This window comes from Vipera ursinii (assembly GCF_947247035.1).
Source record: "Vipera ursinii genome assembly, chromosome: 6".
NCBI classification, from domain to species: domain Eukaryota; kingdom Metazoa; phylum Chordata; class Lepidosauria; order Squamata; family Viperidae; genus Vipera; species Vipera ursinii.
This window is the reverse complement of record NC_139515.1, coordinates 22048138-22071364: the sequence shown is the minus strand read 5'-3', so window position 1 is coordinate 22071364 and position 23227 is coordinate 22048138. Positions and strand designations below refer to the sequence as shown.

At 40.8% G+C, this 23227-nt stretch overlaps 1 protein-coding gene across 1 annotated transcript in view; it reads right to left on the bottom strand.

Annotated features, from left to right (window-relative positions):
- Positions 1-10930, bottom strand: part of LOC310642657 (V-type proton ATPase subunit S1-like) — a gene marked incomplete at its 5' end in the record, with an annotated part of 82342 nt that extends 71412 nt beyond the window's left edge. The window contains one exon of the mRNA XM_083366543.1: positions 10818-10930. Coding sequence (XP_083222669.1) covers positions 10818-10930 — 113 coding nt within the window. The remainder of the gene's footprint in view (positions 1-10817) is intronic.
- Between the last annotated feature and the right edge of the window lie 12297 nt (positions 10931-23227).

Sequence of the window (23227 nt, the reverse complement as noted above, 5' to 3'; positions counted from 1 at the left end):
TATTTGTGTTATTATTACAGTGTTTCTTTTTTTTTGTTTCCGGTACATTTAGCGAGTTCCAATTTTTACTTGTGTTAAGCTTCTTCTTGGCTGTCTTTTATATAATTAGCCAAGTCATGCTTTTCTTCTTTGATTGACCTGAAGTCAACCTCTGCCTCTGTTTCTGCAGGGCAGGTATAGACCATCAATATCACTAAGGGGATGTAATGTAGACTGAATAGTCATCAGTTTTTTTTTGTTTTTCAGTCCAAACTGTCCAGTTCAGCTTGTGTCCAGTTAATAATTGCAGCAGTGTATCGTATCACAGGCATGGTTCAGATATTGATGGCTTTGATACTATTTCCACCATTCCATTTTGCCTTTAGGAAATTTCTCATGTTTCTTTATTAATCGCATTTTAACTTCTCCAGGATTGAAGTTTTCTAACTGTAAAATTCCCAAATATTTATAAGCATTATCTTCATGGCTGCTGACGGTTTGGCATGTGGTCTTTCAATTCAGTTACTGTTGGCTATTTTACCTTGCTTTTTTGCTACCGTAGCAAATTCCTCTAGGCCAAATTCCATTGTTATATCTGTACTAAAAAGTCCTTACACTGATTTTACCAACTCATCATCAGTGCGAACAAGAAGATGGCGAAGGTCAGCTGGAGTGGTGGAGTGCAGGGGGGCAGAGCTCCCAGAGTGCAAGGCAGCAAAGACAGGGCAGCTTGGATTAGGGTGGTCCTCAGCTAAAGACCAATGGAGTTGCTTAACAATATCAAGGGGGTTGCTGGGATTGCATTGCTATGTGATGTGGTTATGTGATGGAAATTACAGTCCCAGCTGTGTTCATAAGGCAGGACTACCTGTCTGATAGATCTATTTTTAGAGAGCACAGACATGTCTTAAACATCAGATCCGGTCCTGGCAGTTAATCACAAGTTTCCTTATGTTTGTTTTTGGCTGGCCTTGGCAAATGTATGCCAGGCAGAGGTTAGTAAGTTAGTTTTTATTGGAAACAGGAAGAAGGCTTTAAATACAGTTGTTGATTGCCCACTGCAGTGCAAAGAAGTCAGAATCTTTATCTGTAGTGTAACTATGCCCCTGAGTTTAAGCTTTTGCATCTGGCTCTTTTAAAAATTAATTGGTCTCTTAATGGCCTTGGGAGGCAACTAAATATATTCTTTCTAGTCTGGGAACTGCTGGTTCTGCATCAATAGTGTCACCTTTACATTGTGTGCCATAGCATGCATTGTAATTTTTTTTTATTACACAAAGAGAAAAAGGGCCGTTAGATCTGCTGAATTGTTAATAGATTTAAAAATTTCATAGTGCAGAGTAGTATAGCCTGTGATATTCCAATTATTATGGGACTATAATTCCCATCTACTTCCTCAGGGAAAGTTCTAGAAAAAGCATATTGTACTTTCTGGTTTATTTTGTATGAATATTAGTGAAAGAAAAACTCTTCTCCTTCCCTTCTCCTTCCTTGTTTTTTCCCCCCTTTCTCCTTCCTCTGATTTCACTAAGTTACATAGGTTTTTGGGAAGGATCTCAAATCCCTGTTCTTTCTGTTTCTCAGATGAACAGCAAAGGAAAATAATTTGATGGCAAGAGAGGGGTTCTGGTACTGGTGTGGCAGGTGTGGACAGGTGCTGAGATGAGACTTTTCCTCAGAAGGAATGAAGAAGAAAGAAAATCTTAAGTGAAGCAAGGAGCAGTTGGGTCATGATGAGGCCAAGAAAGAACACAGAAGAGGTAGCTTTGCACAACATGGTTAAGAGAAAACGAATAAGCAGTTTCTTGACAGAGCTGAAGTTCGCCACCAAGTGAGTCCTTCAGCCGATACAGACACAAAACAAATCTGTAGTGCAGAAATGGATTAATGGTGCATGTTGACAGGAGAAGAGGCTGTAGGAGAAAAAAAGAGGCTGAGAGCTCTATAAGAGCAGCTACTGTGAATTCAGCAGCATTTAAGTGTCCATCATCAATTTTGCTTTAAATAGCTTGCTTTGTTGGCCTTTTTTGTGTGTGTTCCCAGCCTGAAATATGGGGGAAAGAGGAGATAATAGCAATAGCAATTGCACTTAGAGTTATATATTGCTTCATAGTGCTTTACAGACCTCTGAAAGTGGTTTTACAGAGTCACCGTATTGCCCCCAACAATCTGGGTCCCCATTTTATCAACCTTGGAGGATAAGTAAGAGACATTGTTCAAACATTGCATTTTAAGAAAAAGATTGGATAGCCATTTGTCAGGGATGGTATAAGGTCTCTTGTCTTAAGCATAGGGTTGTATTAGAAGACTCCCAAGATTCCTTCCAACCCTGTGATTCTGCAATTCTGAAATCTGCAACAAATGTAATTAAGCAGCATACTGCAAAGGTGAATAAGATATTAGAAATAATCAGGGGATTAAGAAGTAGAGAAAATCGTAGGTTAGACTTAGGAGGAAGACTTATTTTCCTAACATTAAAACTTTAATATTGTAGTAATAGTATATTGTAACAGTGTAATCATAACCAGACGCCTGGAGGCTGTGAGGGTCTGGATGGGCAGAACAGGTTTCAGCTGAAGCCTGGCAAGACTCAGAAGCTTTGGGCTTGGAGGCCTAACAGTTGTAGGACAATAACAACTTTTGTGCTGGGTGGCATTGCCCCAGACAGACCCAGGACACAATATGGGGGGTTCTGGCTTCAACAAATCCTGTTTGAAGAGCAGGTGGCAGTTGTGGCTAGGAGCTTCAGATAGTGTGTCATTTATGCCCATTCTTAGATTGGGGGAGGGGCACTCTGCTCATGGTCACTCGTGCCATAGTCACACACTGCACATGGGGCTGCCTTTAGAGAGTATCTGGGAGCTTCAGCTGGCACAAAATGAGGTGGCACAGAGAGTTAAACATACCACTAGAACAACACATGACATATCCTCTTCTCCTCAAACTGCATTAATTCTAAATCTGCTTCTGGTTCCAATTCAAGGTGCTGAATTTAAAGCCCTATATGGCATGGTGCTAGGTTATTTGAGAGACTACCTTTCCCTGTCTTCCCACTGGATCTGGGAGAAAAGTTATGCTATGGGTCTCATCTGCTAGGGAGCTATACAGTGCTGGGATTCAAATAATTTAACAACCGGTTCTCTGCTGTATATGCCCCCCTGCATGAAGTGCTTCACCACCACTGCTTCCCCCAGCCCACCCCGATGGAGCACTCTGCTCTGCTGCTGCTTTCCCCCCCCCCAGGACAAAGCGCTCCGCCACTGCTGCTTTTCCCTCAGTGGTGAAGGTGGAGTTTGGAGGCAGTGGCAGAGCATGGCCCAGGTGTGGCCCAGCAACAGCAGCAGCAGCAGCAAGGCTCATCCTCTCCACTCAAGTGACTGCCAGCAGCTTGGGTGCTTCAGCTGAGTTGAAGAAAGCGGAGGCGCAGCAGTGGGATTGCTCTCAATAAGGTGGGTGCACATGAGTGAGCAGCGCACCCAGGTCTTATTCTTTGAGAGCAATCCTGCTGCTGTGCCTCTGCTTTCTTCAACTCAGATGGAGCTGAGGCACCCAAGACGCTGGCGGCTGCTTGAATGGGAAGGACAAGGAGGAGAAGAGCAGTGAGGCTTTGTGCCAGCCATCTGGCTAGGCGAGGTATAGATTGGGTGATGGTGGCTGGCTGGGGAAGGGGATCATGGCTGCTTGGGGAGGATCTGCCAAGCCTCATGGCAGCAGCATTGGCAGACATGACGCAGTTTGGCCAAAAGCAGCTGCAAAACAAGTGGGGCAGTGTGGGACAGATCCCCCCTCACTTGTCCACCCAACCTCTTCCCTTTCACTCCCCTTCTGAGCCCTCTTCGCAGCTCTCCCCACACAGCCACCAAAGTGGCAAGTGGAGCACCCTCCATCACATTTTTCTGTTGCTGGGGAGCTGGAGAGCTTGTCCCACCCACCACCGCCCAGATGCCATCGCTTCACAAACCATTTCTTTTCTCAACTTCTTTCCAGCTCTGACACAGTCCTCTGTCGCCGTGTGCAGTCCCACAAACAAAAGAACTAAAAAAAAAGGACTAAAAAAAGTTCAATCAATCAATTCAAACTTCTCTTGAAAAAAAAGATCTCACAAAGTTGGAATTGATTGATGGAAATTTTTGTTTGTCCCAAAAACTTCTTTTATTTGTGGGACTGCCCACGGTGGTGGAGGAGCACGTCAGAGCTGGAGAGCTTGCCCCACCCACCACCACCCAGATGGCCTCCCTTCCCAAAGCATTTCTATGCTAACCTTGTCACACAAAGAAAAGAAGTTTGCCAAAGTGGATCCCGGGCTGCAATATGTGCTACAATGGAGAGACCAGAAGTGGAACAGCCAGCACGAGAGGAGGAGGAGTGGGGAGAAGAAGGAGGAAAAGCGGCTGAGAAGAGGTGCTGAAAACAGAGTCCTTGTGCCTGCCTGCCACATGCTCGCCCTGCATTTGCCATGCTCTCCATGGCTAACATGGGGAGGGAAGCTGCAGTGGCACAGTTTGGGGGATGGCGAATCCCCATTTGTGACATGTCTGCTGACCAATTATTATGCCGCCTCTCGGGAGGGCACCAAAAAAAAAAAGCAGAGTCCGTGTATTCACCTGCCTCGCACTCGCCCCACATCCTCCATGCTCTCCATGGCATGCTGCAGCTGACCCGAGGCAACTGGCCAGGAACCAAAGCGCCGCTGAAAACAGCAGTGTGCGCCTGCTACACACCCATCAGCTGTGCTCTCCAGACCTCAAATCAACTGCAGCATGCTGTGGAGAACATGGCAGATGCGGGACGAGTGCGAGGCAGGTGCGCACACAAAGTCCTCTTTTTTCCAGTGCCATTTTAACAACCGGTTCGCCGAACTCAAGAGAAAGTAGGTAACGGTTCTACAGAACCAGTGTGAACTGGCTGAATCCCACTTCTGGAGCTATGTCTGTCACTGGCTCCTGCCTTATAGAACATCCTTCTCCCTACCCGCTGGTGAGGCTGGCTGTATTTCTGCTGATTTTCCTGAAGACCTTCAAAACCTGGTTAGGTCATCAGTCCTGGAGGCCCCAAGGGGCCAGCAAGATACTGAAGCAACTCCATTGTTATTAACATCTGCTATTCTTTTTAGCTTTTGTAATTTTTAAAGTTGTTTTTAATTTTTTAATAATCATTGTTTTTATAAACTGCTATTAACAGTTATTAACCGTTTTAATAGTTCTGTTGTACACCACCCAGAGTCACTTTTACGTGAGATGGATGGCCATATAAATTTAATACATACAGTAAATAAATAATTGTTCTTCTGTAGTAAAGTGGTGAGCAAAATGCAATTCTGTGTTTTTTTCCTGAATACCATCCAGAAATGAACCTGTGACCTCCCATCACCTTTGATAATCCACTATGCTTAACAGGAATGTTGGGGGGAACAGATTTTCAAAAGTGAGATCATTCATGCTAATTCAGAAATATGTTGTATAATGTTAAAACCTGAGACAAAGAGCAGCTTTTGTATTTACAGTCTTTTATCCTTTTGGTATCTTGTTTATTCTCCCTGTATGCTTTGTTCTTTTTTAAAAATAAATAAATAAAAGGATGCTATTTCCCAACATAGTTAATTTAAAGATTGGTAGCATTTGGCTAGACTAGTGCACTAGAGAACAACTAGTTTCCTGCTCCAGTTTTAAATGATCAGAACATTTTGCAATGATTAACTAATGAGCTGACTAAACAATGCCCCTCCAATGTTTATACCGTAAATACTAGCAGCATTTTACAGCAAGGCAAACAAATGACTGAAATTCTTCATTCTGTTTCCTCTGAGTTTCCGATCAGCAGTTTGATCCCTTGCTGTGCCCTTCATAAAACATTTATCACTCTCCTTTGGCTTCTTGCCTATTGCAGACAGTTTTTTAAAAAGCCTTCATTCGCCCTATTGTTGATCTGTTTCCCCAACTGCCTCCACCACCACCCCAAAGCCAGAAAAAAACAATAAGAACACTGGCTAGTCTGTGATGTTAATTCACACGTATGTTGTAAAATGTTAAAGCCTGAGACAAAGATCAGGTTTTTCTATTTATAGTTTATCCTTCCTGTAAGTTTAAGAGAGAAAGAGAGAGAGAGAGAGAGAGAGAGAGAGAGAGAGAGAGAGAGAGAGAGAGAGAGAGAGAGAGAGAGAGAGAGAGAGAGAGAGAGAGAGAGGACATTTTCCTACTTAGAATAATTTGGTAGCATTTGGCTTCACAATTAAATCTTTAATAAGAGATGTATTCCAGTGAATCATATTGTATGACAGAACCATACTTTTAAAAAAATATTTACATTTCTATATGTTAATATATATTGCTATGTATGTATTATATGCCATATGCTAAATAAATAATAAATTTCTGTATGAGGATAAAAAAAATATGTAGATTAATGTTTCTCAACAGGTAACACTAGGTAATCAGAAATGTGAACTTCAACTCCCAGAATTCCCTAGCCAGCATGATGATGGGAATTCTGGGAGTTGAAGTCCATACAGCTTCTAGTTGCCAAGGTTGAGAAACAGTGATGAAGATAAACAAAATATTGAAACTGAATCTAGCGAGATAGAATTTTGTGGAGTCTTCTCAGTTTAGAAAGAAAGTAGAAGGAATAAACCCAGGAGTTTTTGATTCATATAGATCAGCGGTTCCCAACCTTTTCTATACCCAGCACCCCCTAGAAAGCTTCTGATATATTCTCGCACCCCTTACAAAAGTTCAAAATAACAACAATCAATTATGCATATACACTACAATTTTGAATCTTCTAAACCCAAGTTTTCATTCCCCCTAGAATATCATCTTGCACCCCCGGTTGGGAACCCCTGATATAGATGAACTAGCATATTGCCTAGAGTGCAGGCTTCTGCACTGAAGATTTAAAAAAAATCAGTTTGGCACCTGTAATCAGCTGATTGAAGCCCTGCATCATTTAAAGTGTGGCATGCACAGCACACATTTTAAAAGGGCAGGTTTTTGATCATGTAATCACAGTTGCCATACTAACTAACATACTAACTTTTTTCCTCTCTATGGACAATTCCATTGGAATAACAATTTTTTTTATTACCGTATTTTCCGGCGTATAAGATGACTTTTTAACCCATGAAAATCTTCTCAAAGGTCAGGGGTCGTCTTATACGCCCAGTCGTCTTATACGCCGGAAAATACGGTAATGGAATTTGGTTCACCTAGAATAGCAACTCAATATCAACATCAATCTCCTCACCTGATACATTCAGATACATTCTGTGTGTGCTTCAGATCCCTTCAATTAAATTCTGCCCTCTTGTGGGGCTGAAGAAACGTGCCTTCTCTCTGGGGGTCCCTGACCTCTGGATTAACTATACTCCAGAGATACAGATGGCAGTCTCTGTCCTTTAAGACTTTTTGGAAGGTGGCTCCAATTCCAGGCAAGGGGTTAATATGACTGAGATTTACTTATTTCTTCAATTTTTTATCTCATAGTTATTAGTTTTTTTTAAATAATTCAAGGCAGCAAACATATCTAATACTCTTTCCTCCTTTAGTTTACCCCACAAAGACATCCCTTTGAAGTAGATTGGGCTGAGAGAGAGAGTGACTGGCCCATTGCCACCCAGCCACAGTCTCTTTAACCTTAGTCTTAACCACTACACCAAACTGACTTTTTTATTTTATTGGTTGGACCCCTTTTTTATTTTTTTCTATTTGCTGCTCTAGTCATTTAATCCTGCTAGTTTTGGTTTTTACTGATTTTTTTAAGACACCCAAAACCATAATAAATCTAATGCATTCAATTCAATTAAATTATTCTGGTTCATCTCATTTTTCCTTGTGTTAATTTTCAAGTGAATTCTGTTCCATTTCTGCACAAATTTGTAATATTTTTTTTATAAATTCATAGAACATTTTTGAGTTTTCATACTTAGTTTAGACACATATGTTTGAATGGGCAAGCTCTCACAATATGCATTCAAGTAGAATAGAATAGATCTGGAAGGGACCTTGGAGGTCTTCTAGTCCAGCCTCCTGCTCAAGTAGGAGAACCTGTAGCATTTCAGACAAGTGACTGTCCAGTCTCTTCTTAAAAACCTCCAGTGATGGAGTGCCCATAATTTCTGAAGGCAAACTATTCCACTGGTTAATTGTCCTCACTGTTAGGAGGTTTCTCCTTAATTCCAGGTTGCTTCTCTCTTTGGTCAGTTTCCAACCATATTTTCTTGTCTTGCCCTCTGGTGCTTTGGAGAATAATTTGACACCTTCTTCTTTGTGGCAGCCCCTCAAATACTGGAATACTGCTGTCACATCACTCCTGTTTCTTCTTTTCTTTAGACTAGCCCACGGGTCGGCAACCCGCGGCTCCGGAGCCGCATGCAGCTCTTTGAGCCATCTCCTGCGGCTCCCAGCCGCCCAGTGCGCGCGCACCTCTTCGAACGGGCAGTGGTGCGCGTGCACCTCTCCAAATGGAGAGTGGCACCGCCCGTTTGGAGAGGTGCGCGCGCACCTCCCTGAATGGGCGGAGGTGTGCGCGCACCTCCCCAAACCTTTGGAGAGGTGCGCGCGTACCTCCGCGCGAAGGGGCAGCGGCGCCACTCTTTGAGGAAGCTGCCGCAGCCCGTCTGCAAAGCTGCCGAAAGCGGCAGCTTTGCAGACGGACCGTCGCCGTCGGGCAACCGGGAACCGGTTCCATCTCACTTTTAAAAAAATGGCAACCACGTGCGTCCGCACATGTGCAAAAAACCATTTTGCTCATGCGCAAAACATTGTTTGCGCATGAGCATGCATGGACACACGCACGCGGCTCCCACTTTTTTAAATTTGTGATGGAACCGGTTCCCAGTGGCTCTTTTCCTTTTTTAGGTTGCCGACCCCTGGACTAGCCAAACCCAAGTCCTGCAGCCATTCTTCATGTTTTAGTCTCCAGGCCTTTGATCATTTTAGTTGCTCTTCTCTGAAATTTTTCCAAAGTCTCAACATCTTTTTATAGTATGGTGACCAAAATAGGTTCCAGTATTCCATTCTTTAATATTCTTTTTGATCATACAGTACTACATGCTTCCAGGCATTTACAGTATCATTCTATCCTAAAATATGCATCTCAACATACTTTGGCAGAACTTCTCTTTTTTTTAGCTGAAAACTGCACATAAAATGCAAAGTCTGAAATCCTAAAAATAATTGATAGATCAACATCAAATCCCATTAAATCTAACTTCTACTTGATACCCTAGTGGTCCCAAATGGGGACCCAGTCTCCAGTCTGTTGAGCTCAAAATTTGATGAGTTTCATTTGGCTTTAAAAAACATGTGCTATAGAAACTTGTGTTATGGGCAGCTGGTAACCTTGCCTTACACAATTGCACAATTGTGTTATGGGAGCTGGCAATCTTGCCTTACACAATTGTACCATGAACCCTATCATATTTTATTGAGTAGTTCTCAACAAAGCTAAATGCAGAAGATACTTTACAGGTACCTGTTTCTTCCTCCCTATTCAATCTATCCATTTCATGTGTTTTTCAAAAGTCTACTAGTATTAGCTGTTGGGTTTTCAAAATTCCAGCTGTTAGGTTATAAATAAGTATCTGATATTCCAAATATAAACTGGTTTGAAGATGCAATGTACCTAATTGAGGAAAAACAGTACAGAGTAAATTTCTGGCCTGTTTTAGAACGACCTATGTAATTTGTGATTTATTCTCAAGGTCACTCTGTATGACAAAAGTTATTGTTCCACTTGTTTATGTTGATATTCAGGTTAGCAGTTGTCATATAAGAACAGAAGACAGAGAAGACTTGAAATAATTCCTACTTTAAAGTATTTAATAATGATGTCTTTTAGAAAAGATTTTAATTGCAGACTTTATTTATAATGGGGAAAATGCATTATAAATAAAACATATTAATTTCCTACTCTTACTCTGCAATAAAAATAATTTCAGGACTGAGTTTACAGAACAGCACATCAGGATTTGCTCAGAAGTATAGTTGAGTATAGTTTAATCGCTGAGCCTTTGGGGAGTGATGGCTCAGCGGTTAAAGATGCTGAGTTTATGAGCTGGATGGATGACAGCCCAGGTTTGAGATCCATACAACAGTGTAAGTTCCCATTACTGCCCCAACTCCTGCCCACCTCACAGTTTGAAAGTATACAAATGCAAGTAGATTAATAAGTACCACTTTGGTAGGAAGATAACAGTATTCCATGCACATTAGACGTATAGCCATGCTGGCCATATTACCATGGAAAATATCCTTGGACAACACTGACTCCCTTGGCCAAGAAAAAGAGATGAGCACCGTGCCTTAGAGTCAAGGAAACTTTTAGGTTTATAGTTGAGAAGGTCCACTGAAGTAACAGTGCAAAGATTTCCATTATGTTCTGAGCATCAAGAAGAACAAGTTTAAAAGAATACCTAATTGCTATTGTCTTCCATTTCCAGATAACCCTTACATACACTGCCACTGCCACTACTAGTGCCAGTAGATAAAACACTGAACAAGGATATTTAGAATTAAAACTTGCAAAGACTATTAAATACAGTTGTCTCAGCTGGATGCTAAATAGGAACAAATGGATCCCTCAGAGCAAGAAATGTCAATCTGTTACGACTTGAGAATCACTCATCACTCAGATTTCTAAAACTAGTGGTCTACAAAGCAGATGCTGTCTCCAGGTGGACAAGCTTCATACCAAATATATTATTGTAAGTATACCATCTCTAAAGTGCTTAGGTTTGTCTTCCAGATGACAGGTAAGGAGTAAAACTGAACTTGAAAGCCCGGCTGCACAAAATATATCTCTAAAAAAATAGCTGTATCTTTAAAAAGTAGAGAATTTCTTACCTATCTGTTGACCACATCAGCATCGGAACATGATCCAAGGATAGGGTCTCTTTGCACAGGAAAAGAAATACATAGAGTAGCTGTCCCCATGAAACAGCAGTGCATCTTGCCATGATCTTTTCAGTGCTTGTGTGGTAAGGAAACCAAAGTTGATTCAGAAGGAAAATAAGTGATGGGAACTGGTTATTCTGCTATCTGTTATGAAGCTTCTGGCTTTGGCCAGTTTTTATTTATGATAGCTGGAGTAGGTCTGTTTTATGAAAACAGGAAAAAGAATCTATACCCAAACACAGTGCAAACTTTGACATAGCTTTGAAAATAAGACTCTCTCTAGTAGCAGCTCTAGTTTAGGACCAGATAAATAGTGTTCACCTAGCAAGAGAATTATCTGATGCCCATATACTACAAGATGTCCTTCTTTTTGTTCTTGTGGTGCAATTATATCGGTATATATTACAGTGCAATTGCTGTTCCTGGAGATACCCATCAATGAATGGAACCAGTATACTGTGTTTATAGGCAATTTGTATATCATTACAACATATTATAATAACAGAAGAGATGGAGCATTGGATATATAACTGTTAGAACAACAGTGGTGGTAGTGATGGTAGTATCAGATTATGGTGCCAAATTAGGTTATTCTTTAAAAAGTCCAATAATTGTGCCTATAATGCCACAAATAAGTAATATTTTGATTTTAAGAAGAAAGAAGGAGATTCACAGCATCATAGATATTCAGTAGAAAGTAGTTTTTAAAATTTCAAACATGTTCCCGCATTTTCCTGTATAAAAATCCACTTTCCATTTAAAATAATAATAATAAAATAATAATAATAATAATAATATAATAATAATAATAATAATAATAATAATAATAATAATAATAATAAGAAGAAGAAGAAGAAGAAGAAGAAGAAGTAGTAGTAGTAGTAGTAGTAGTAGTAGTTGGGAGGGACCTCAGAGGTCATCTAGTCCAACCCCCTGCTCAGGCAGGAAACCCTATACCAGGGGTCAGCAACCTGAAACAGTGAAAGAGCCACTCGGAACCGGTTCCCTCACAAAAAGAAAAACTGGGAGCCGCAAAAAATGTGTGCACATGCGTGTACATGTGCGCATGCGCAAAACAGGGTTTGACTGAAGAGTGGAGCCAAGGCGAGATATGCACCTACCCTGCATATTTGAATTGATTGGCTGAACTTTTTTAGTCCCACTTTTGTTTTGGACTGCACATGGCAGAGGACTGGGAGCCACAGGAGATGGCTGAAAGAGCCACATGCGGCTCCGGAGCTGTGAGTTGCAGACCTGTGCCCTATACCATTTCAGACAAAGGGCTGTCCAGTCTCTTCTTAAAACCTTCCAGTGTTGGAGCGTTCACAGCTTCTGGAGGCAGGTTGTTCCACTTGTCAATTGTTCTAACTGTCAGGAAATTTCTCCTCAGTTCTTGGTTGCTTCTCTCGTTGATTAGTTTCCATCCATTGCTTCTTGTCCTGCCTTTGGGCGCTTTGGAGAATAGCTTGAGTCCCTCCTCTTTGTGGCAGCCCCTGAGATATTGGAACACTGCTATCATGTCCCCCCTCGTCCTTCTCTTCATTAAACTAGACATACACAATTCCAGCAGCCGTTCCTTATATGTTTTAGTCTCCAGTCCCCTAATCATCTTTGTTGCTGTTCTCTGTACTCTTTCTAGAGTTTCAACATCTTTTTTACATCTTGGTGACCTTACCAAGCCATTGTAAAGAGTGTTGGCTTTTTTGGCAACTGCAGCACACTGCTGGCTCATAGTTAAGTGATTGTCCACTAGGACTCCGAGATCCCTCTCACAGTTACTACTATTGAGCAAGGTACCCCCTATATTATACCTGTACATTTGGTTTTTCTTGCCTAAATGTAGAACCTTACTTTTTTCAGCATTGAATTTCATTTTATTAGATAGGGCCCAGTGTTCAAGTCTGTCCAGATCCTCCTGTATCTTAAGCCTGTCTTCTGGAGTGTTGGCTATTCCTGCCAGCTTGGTGTCGTCTGCAAATTTGATGAGTTCCCCATCTATCCCCTTGTCCAAATCATTGATGATGATGTTGAAGAGCACTGGGCCCAGAAAAGAGCCCTGGGGCACCCCACTACATACTTCCCTCCATGTAGCTGCAGTTCCATTGAGGACCACATGCTGAGTACAGCCTGTCAGCCAGCTACGAATCCATCTGATGGTGATTCTGTCTAACCCACATTTTTCTATCTTATCAAATAGAAGGTTGTGATCTACTTTATCAAATGCCTTACTGAAGTCCAAGTAAATTATATCCACAGCTTTCCTCTGATCCACTAATTTTGTCACTTGGTTAAAGAATGCAATAAGATTTGTCTGGCATGATCTGTTTTTGACAAACCCATGTTGACTTTTAGTAATGACTTTGTTTGCCTCTGGGTGCTTGCTGATTCGTTGTTTGATTATCTTTTCCAGAATCTTCCCAGGTATTAAGGTCAGGCTGATAGGTCAGTAATTTCCTGGATCCATTTTTTTCCCTTTTTTGAAGATAGGAACTATATCAGCTCTCTTCCAGTCCTCTGGTGGTTCCCCAGTGCTCCAGGATCTTTGAAAAATATAGTTCAGTGGTTTTGAGATCACATCTGCCAGTTCCTTGAGAACCTTGGGGTGTAATCCATCTGGTCCTGGTGATTTGAACTCATCTAGACTGGACAGGTGCTCACTTATCATTTTCTTGCCTATCTTAACTTGTGTTTCTGTTCTGTTTTTATGGCACTATTTTTGATAGGCTGGTCTGTTTTTTCCCTTTGTGTAAAGACAGATGCAAAAACTGAGTTAAATAGTTCTGCTTTCTCCCTGTTGCTTGTCACCTTCTTTCCACTTTCACCCACTAATGGACCAATCATTTCCTTCACTTTTATCTTGTTTTTTACATGTTGAAAGAAGCTTTTTTTGTTATTGTTGACTTTGGTCGCAAGCCTTAGTTCATTTTGAGCCTTAGCTTTCCTCACTTCATCTTTGCAGGCTCAGGCTATTTGCTGATATTCTGACTTAGTTATGTGCCTGTCTTTCCACTTTCTATACTTGTCCTTTTTATCTTTCAATTTGTCAGAAAAATACTGAATTTCCTATCCTTTTCAGAAATGAATCTTTAAGTAGTTCCAATCTTTTGGGGCAAAATAATTTTATATCTAGACTTTCCCTTCTACTTTCCCAAATAGCATCAAAACCCTGCTTGGAAGCATTGGAAGAGTATTATAGTAGCTATAAATCCATTCACAGGCCCTGTCTTCAATATGAGTCAAAACTTCTGAGAAAGGCACCCAAACCAAAAAAGGAGAAATAGAAAAAGTGGTTCCAGAAAGTAATACAAGGGGAATTATACTCCATATATTAATATTTCCATATGGAAAAATATAGGGAAGCAAAACTGTCTGTGGAATTCTGGAATGAAGAGAACAACTTGGAACTAAAAGTGTTAGGGCAAACAGTGGCATAAATGTTGATATAGTTGAGAGAAGGATTAGTTAGTGGATTCTTAATTGTTTCTTGGTTAATTTCCCATAAATTAATTGCTTAAATAGTCTTTCCCAATTATGATCTTCTCTATTCATGTTAATTTTCGGCTATCATAATCCCCAGCTATGGGGATTTTTATTTAAAAGGATGATTTACAGCCAATGTAGCATAATAAAAATAAGCAAAAATGCTTGTGGCAACTTCGCAACTGATGAGCATTGTGTTCACAGGAGCATCATGGGGAGCAGAAGGGGTTAAAATGGTAGCACATATAAAACGTTATGGGGCTTAAACCATGAACTTGTGGCTATCATCTTAACTTTTTCACACACTCCATTGATGCTCCTTGTTTATCAAATACACAAAACATTTTCCAGAAATATACACCTGTTTTTATGTGTGCAGATATACTGTGAACAGTAAAATCGGAGAAATAAAATGCAGAAAAATCGATAGTAAATGCTGCATTAACATTTACAAGCCTGATGGATTAGATAAAACAGACTTAGTGCCATATAACATCTCTAGGCTGCTAAAAATACCCCTATTATCCCAATAAAATCTGTCCTCATAGTTCTTCTATTCCACTTCATACGACAGAAGATCCTGGCAGGTTACCTCTTCTACTGTAATTCTCTCTTGCTAAATCACCCAAAGTACTATTTACTGGCCATAAAGAGAGTATAGTTCAGAAATGTAGCAGACAAAACTCCATGTGTTCTTCTCAATTCAGAAGAGATTGTCAAGCATATGAGGTTATCCTCTGTAAACCGAAATCACCACAAGCTCTATCCACTTTTATTGTTGTAAAGGTGATTAGATATTTTCTATCCCAACCAAAATCAATTAATTTTTAAAAAAATTACATTTGCCTTATTTTTACTGTTATTGAATTACTTCTGAATTCTTCTCTTTGGTTCTCCTTCATACATTGCATTGGCTTCCAGATGCCTTCCGGGTGAGATACAAGGTGCTGGTAATGACCTACAAAGCCCTACATGGCATGGGTCCGGAGTACCTTAGGGAGCACCTGCTGCCGGCGTCAACCTCCCTCCGTCCAGTGCACTCCCACAGAGAGGGCCTCCTCAGGGTGCCACTGGTCAGAGAATGCCGACTGGTGGCCCCCAGGGGGAGGGCATTCTAAGTGGGTGCGCCTGACCTGTGGAACCGTTTACAGGTTGAGCTCCGGATGGCCCCCAACCTCCGCTCCTTCCGACATGATCTAAAAACCTATTTGTTTGAACAAGCCGGCCTGGTCTGATGGGTTTGGGTTTTAATTATTGTTTTTAAGTAATTTATTTATTGTATTTGGGCACTATGGTTTAATCTGTTCTTAATTTTTGTATTTTGGTATTTTTGGTATTTATTGCCCTGTTCACCGCCCTGAGTCCTTCGGGAGAAGGGCGGTATACAAATTAAATAAATAAATAAATAAATAAATTTCCCATATATGATTAAACATTTATTGTGGTTGTAGAGTTGCAACTATAGAGCTTCTATGGAAATGGAGGAGGAAAAAGGAATCAAACAGACTTGCTAGATGCCTGCCCAAATCTTATGAATCAAAGCCCTCTAGGTCCCTACTTCCTGCAGAGTTATTCTGTGTGAATGTGGCATCTACTTCTGTTCAGGTGACGTTTTGATATTTAAAAAAGAGAGGGACAGAATCTATGTATGGGTCAACATGGGGGGGGGGTTGGTTCAGAGCAGTGTGGTGGCCTAGAGATGAAGACACTCATCTCACACTCGGGAAGTTGAGAGCTCAATCCTAGGCAGTGATATATGTTTCTCTATCAGGGCACAAAGGGAAAATATCTGCTGTAAACTTGTGGTGGCATCAGGAAGGGCATCTGGCTAGTAAACGGTCAGCTTAATTCAGTCACCCAGACTACATCCCAATAAAAGGGAGTACAGGGTGGAAAAAAGAAAAAAAAAAGAACAATGGGTGGTTGGTTCATTTCTTTGAGGGATTACTTTTGTGATCTACCTTTTCTATCATGGGTTCATTATTCTTTAACTTCTGTATTTCCCAGTCATTTCCTTTTAACTACAGAATTCCTTCACTGCATATGTACTTATGATTATTGGTACCTAGGCTCGGCTCAGCTATTTAACTCAGGAAGCTTGAATTTGACTTCTAGCTTGAATTCGATACAGTGAATTGCAGTGATGTACATATGGCTATCGTGAGAATATAATCTGTTGTATTTATGCAGGGAACAAATTGGTAAAATAATGTTTGGAATGAATGTATTGTTTAGTGGGAAATGAATTACAATCACATGCAATCCATCTTTAAGTGGGCCATCCCATTTTCACTTGGGCTTTCACCTGGGAATGACACTAAAAGTTAAAGACACCTTTGAGTTTATTATTTTATTTTATTTTATTTTATTATTATTTTATTTTATTTTATTTTATTTTATTTTATTTTATTTTATTATTTTATTTTATTTTATTTTATTTTATTTTATTATCTTATTTTATTTTATTATTTTATTTTATTTTATTTTATTTTATTTTATTTTATTTTATTTTATTTTATTTTATTTTATTTTATTTTATTTATTTATTTGATTTTTATACCGCCCTTCTCCCAAAGGACTCAGGGCAGTGTATAGGGCAATAAATATAAAAAATACAAGATACAAAAGTTTAAAAAAAATTAAATAATTGTGCCCGATGCAATAAATTAGTTAAAATCAATGTTAAAACCCCAAACCCATCAGACCAGGCCACCTTGTTCAAATAAATAAGTTTTTAGATCACATCGGAAGGAGCGAAGGTCGGGAGCCATCCGGAGCTCAACCGGTAAGCAGTTCCAAAGGTCTGGCGTGCCCACAGAGAACGCCCTCCCCCTGAGGGTCACCAGTCGACATTCTCTGACCGGTGGCACCCTGAGGAGGCCCTCTCTGTGGGAACGCACTGGACAGAGGGACGTTGACGCCGGCAGCAGGTGCTCCCGTAGGTAATCTGGACCCATGCCATGTAGGGCTTTATAGGTCATCACCAGCACCTTGAATCTCACCCAGAGGGCAACTGGAAGCCAATGCAGCTCACGGAGCAGAGGTGTAACATGGGAGTATCGGGAGACCCCCAACACAGCTCGCGCGGCTGCATTCTGCACCAGCTGAAGCCTCCAAGTGGTCCTCAAGGGCAGCCCCATGTAGAGAGCATTGCAGTAGTCTAAATGAGAGGTCACGAGCGCATGAGTGACTGTATGCAAGGCATCCCGGTCCAGATAAGGCCGCAACTGGTGCACTAGGTGAACCTGGGCGAAGGCCCCCCTAGTCACAGCTCCTATATGATCTTCTAAGGAGAGCTGTGAATCTAGGAGGACACCCAAGTTGCGAGCCCTATCTACGGGGAGTAATAACTCACCCCCCATAGTAAGAGGTAGAATAATCTGAATTTCCCAAGATGCTGGCACGCACAGCCACTCAATCTTGTCAGGGTTGAGCCGAAGCCTGTTCCTCCCCATCCAGACCCGAACCGCCTCCAGGCAACTGGACATCACATCGAGGGCATCACTGGGGTGGTTTGGGGTCAAAATGAACAGCTGGGTATCATCAGCATACTGATGATACCCAACTCCAAAACCATGAATGATCTCACCCAGAGGCTTCATATAGATGTTGAACAGGAGAGGCGAGAGGACTGACCCCTGAGGAACTCCACAAATGAGAGGCCTCGAGGTTGACCTCTGCCCCCTGCCAACACTGTGAACGTCCCAGAAGGTAGGAGAACCACTGAAAAACAGTGCCTCCCACTCCCAACCCCCTGAGATGCCGCAGCAAGATACCATGGTCGATGGTATCAAAAGCCGCTGAGAGGTCTAATAGGACTAGGACAGAGGAACAACCCGTCCCGAGCCCGCCAGAGATCATTCACCCGATTGTTATGGGTCCAGATAATCAGCTTCCTCCAGGAACAAAGGGAGCTGATGCGCCACCATGCTCTCAACAACATTCGCAAGAAAGCGAAGGTTGGAGACCGGACAAAAGTTATTTAATACAGCTGGGTCCAGGGCAGGCTTCTTGATGAGGGGTCTCACCACCGCCTCCTTCAAGGTGGCAGGAAAACTACCCTTACTCAAAGAAGCAGTTATCACTGCCTGGAGCCAGCCTCGTGTCCCATCCTGAGCCGCATAAACCAGCCAGGAGGGGCACGGGTCCAATAAACACGTGGTGGAGCTCAGCTTCCCCATGATCCTGTCCACGTCGTCCAGAGTCACAGGATCGAACTCCTCCCAGATAACATCAACAAGACTGCCCATGTCCTCATCGTCAGACTCTGCCCAGTCGGACTCCAAACCGGTCTGAATCTGAGTGATTTTGTCCGACAGATGTTGGCTAAACTCCTCGGCACGACCCTGCAAGGGCTCCTCCCTCACCTCCTGATTAAGGAGGGAGTGGGTCACCCTAAACAGGGCGGCCGGGCGATTATCTGCGGACGCGATGAGGGTAGCAAAGTAATTAGACCTTGCCATCCTCATTGCCACAAGATAAGACCTCATAAAAGACCTTAGTCGTGATCGGTCGGATTCAGACTGGCTGGATCTCCAACAGCTCTCTAGGCCCCGTCTCTGATGCTTCATCTCCCGGAGCTCTGCAGAAAACCATGGAGCCCACTGGGATCTGCACCGGGTCAGGGGCCGCATGGGTACAACTCGGTTGAGTGCCTCCGTGGCTGCCTTTTCCCAGGCTTCCACTAGGGCATCGGCCGAGCTGTGAGCAAAGGAGGCAGGTGGGGACCCAAGCGCTGCCTGGAACTGCTCAGGGTCCATTAAGCGCCTATGGTGGAACCATCTCATTGGTTCAACAACCCCACGACGGGGAGTGGCAAAACAGAAGACCAACCACAGGAGATGATGATCGGTCAATGACAGGGGCATAACAATTAGAGAACCCCCACCCAGATCATCTAACCACCGTCCAGATAGAAAAACCAAATCGATCGTGTGACCCCCCCCCATGAGTCGGGCCCTGAATTACTTGCATCAGGTCCATGGCCGTCATGGAAGCCATGAACTCCCGAGCTAACTCAGATGATCCCCCCAGGGATGGTAGATTGAAGTCACTCAAGAATATAATTTTGGGGAATTCAATCACCAGCCCCGAGAGGATGTCAAGAAGCTCAGGCAGGGCTGCTGCTACGCGACTAGGTGAAAGGTACACCAGCAGCAAGCCCAACTGAGCCCTAGGGCCACATCTCAGGAAGACAGACTCACACCCGGCTATTTGGACCACGGTGGCCTCCCGCGGACATAGGGTCTCCCTCACAACTATCGCCACTCCCCCGCCCCTACCCTGAGCCCGAGGCCGGTGCAGCATCCGGAAACCTGGTGGGCAGCTCACTTCCTGGTATCTACAAGAATATAGGAGAATATTTGTAGCTCAGGGTTGAAATGAGGGGTCCTTGGTGCTTTCCTAGTTGTTTTTATGCAGACATTTTATTATCCAAACTAGGTAACATCATCAATGCTAGTAAGGACTAGCAAATCTCACTCTTTACTGGCACTGATGTTGTTACCCAGTTTGGATAATGAAACCTCTGCATAAAAAACAACTAGGAGAATAACAATAACAGAGTTGGAAGGGACCTTGGAGGTCATCTAATCCAACCTCCTGCTCACACAGAGCACAAGTCTGACCATGTACCTAATATATATAATTGGTTTACCATTCTTGTTACACTTCTCCTTCCCCTTACTCAGCTCCTCAGTTGGCAAATTACTTGGTATTATGCTCTGCAAGTATTAATCAGGTCTGACTCGGTTTAGCTTTTTGAGGTTTAGGTGGGGCAGTCTGCTGTGATGGAGTGTCAGAATTAAGATTTCCAGAATTGTTTTTCCAGAGTTTGCAACTTTAATCACAACTTTCAGAATTAAAGTGCATTAGATGAAAAAGAAAATCATTTTCCAGATACTTTTTTGGGTACTGACATATATCCTCCAGCTGTGTTTACATTCCTAATGTAAATTATTTTGACTGCAAATGCTTGTTGACATCAAATTCAAGAGATACAATAACAAAATTATTCTAAATTGGGATAACAAAGGTGTTGCTGTAAAAAAATGATGATTTATGGATATTTTTACTTTTAAAAAGATGCATAATATAAAATACAGCTGGCATATTAAGAAACCAGATTTTATGGCAAGATTAGATTTTTAAATATACTTTTGTCATTAAATCTGCTTTTAGATTCCAATTTTCATAGTTCTAAAATGAAAGGCTAAATAATGTACTTAACCAATTATTTCCTTTATAGGCATATTTGATAAATGAAAATCCTGATTAACCAGATGCTACACTGTATTTTATGCTAAGAAGTGAATGCAAAAACAGAATTAGCACTTGTTTTAAGGTCTTTGTGCTTAAGAATCCAGGTCTGTACTGAATATTTGACAATTAAAATGCTGCCAAATTGTTTCTCTACATTTTTTTCAGTCACAAGAGTCTTAAACACCATGCTAAATCCAATACATTGGATTAAATGATGCATCCAAATGGTGATATTAGAACATCTCCATTTATATAGTACACCTGGCAAGTCCCATAAAAAGAGTTATTAGCTTTTGAGAAAGGTATGTGTGTAGTATACAAAACACTTTCATTCATATTCCTATTGAAAACATTGTTGGTTTGACATTGCAAATACACAGCAGTTTTTCCAAGTCCCTTCTCATTCTGAATGAGAGTGAGAACTTGCTATTGTGTATGACTGTTCATTTAACTGTAAATGGATTATAATACCCATTTTTACTTACCTTGAAAGAAATGAAAGGGGAAAAAATGATAAAAGACAAAACTGATAACATCCCCAAGAGAATCTAGTAAATCATGTAAAGAATATTTTGGCAATATGTACTTCATATATTTCCAAAATATACTTCTCCTTTCACTCTGGTCAATATATAAGTTGTATTTCAAAACTTTACATTGTTGATATGTAAATATTTTATTTAAAGTGCTCTTTATAGTGATGTTCTCTTAAATCTTACAAACAACAAAAAGATGCTTCTTAAATATTCCAGGCTAAACATAATAATTCCTTTTCTTAGGAAAATCTTTAAAAGTTTAGTTAATTCAAGATGTGCTTAGAAAAAGATAAATGCAACATGCAATTATAGCAAACTTATCAATCCAATATGATGACTAATTTGTGGTATTTTTTATTAATTTTCTATGGAAAACATTTTTGTTTTGCTTTCTTATACAAAAGGTCTTATAAAATGGTTAGTGGACTTACCATGGCAAATGTTTAGGTCTGTTGGATGAAGATGTCATTAAAAAGTAATACAGTCTCTTGTGTATAACCCGAATAGCAGCAGAAGACTACATACACAAAAAGACTTTTTCACTGTGTATTTTGTAAGTCAAGAATTTTATTCCTCTTAATTTATCACACAAGAATTGTTCCCAAGTAACAGATAAATATAGATAGTGTGCAAAGGCAGCCACCAACATTTGTTAAAAGTTCTTGTTCTACAATTTAAAGTTTTGATATATATTAAGTAGATATCACAGAACAGTAGAAGACAATTAAGTTGCCCTGATGTTTGGTTGTGGTTGTAACTTGCCTTATGTATATTTCCCAAATGGATGTAAAAGAAAGGAATGCAAGATAAAGCTTATGACATCAATGTGTTTGGATGCATCACTTAGCAGCCACCAGGGTGCCTACCTCCTCTGATTATAATTGTTTACAAGTTCTTTTAATTAAACAGAAAGCTGGCACACTGCAAAACAAAGTACTTGCCTCTACCTTAATATGATGTACAAGAATGAGTCTGGATTCACATAGACCAGATATGTTTAGGAGAGGGGAATGGATTATTTGAGCCAGTGCTTTGTTTGCAAGTCTGTCTGACTGTCCAGAAAAAAAAAGAGAAGGTAAAAAGAGTTTTGAGGAAAGAGTGTGGGAAGAAATTTTACCACATTCCCTCTGATGACAGAGTGTTTTATTGTTCACCTGCCATCAAGAGTCATTATGTGAGAACATTGATCAACATGCTCTCATTATTTGAAACAATGGTCTATCCCTGCCTAAATTGTTGACACTGATGAATCTTTATTGGTATCATTAATATAAACACCTCAGAGAAATTTTAAAGACAGTTTGTATCTGACAAAACCTTAGCTTTTAAGGGAAAACACTATCAGCTGGTTTGCTAAATATAGGCAATGTCTCTGCACTCTTCTAAAATAGCAGTGATCTTTTCCTGTAATGAGTTTGAAAAATATTTTCCAAACAAACAATAGTCTGATGTCTGAACACAATTTTATGATGCTTTATGCAGTTGCTGGTAATATTTACGATGCTTATACAACTAAATAGATTTAATACCTCCTTGCAATTGTCCATATTCTACTCGGATGCTTCCAGCAATTAAAAATTGATCTATTATGTAATTTGTATAAATTGGATTACTGAAGAACCAAGGTATTAGTCTATGTCCATATCAGTATATAAATATGAAAACCACAGAAAATAGTTATAAATCTTTAAAATGTCTTTAACCATGGCTGTTTAACTTCTATTTGAATTTACTCTCTAAGATGTTGATGATAGGGAGTAAAGGTAAGAAAAAAATGAATGCCTCAATAAATTGTATTATATCTAAACTGGTGTGTTACAATAAAAAGTGATAGTGCTGGCCATAAGAATATAAATTTACTCCATTTTATTTTGTATCACAGTAACATCTCTTTAAGAAAGTCAAGGTCTTTAATATGTGCCAGGTCTCATATGCAGGCATTCTTGAAAACAAAATAGCAGCTTTCTAGTTTAAAACTGTCTTTTAAAGTTGTTGCTTAAGACTTGGCTAGGGTGCCAAAATATTCTTTCTTTCAAAAGAAAAAAACGACTAAAAGCATTTTGTATATTGTATACCAAAGAG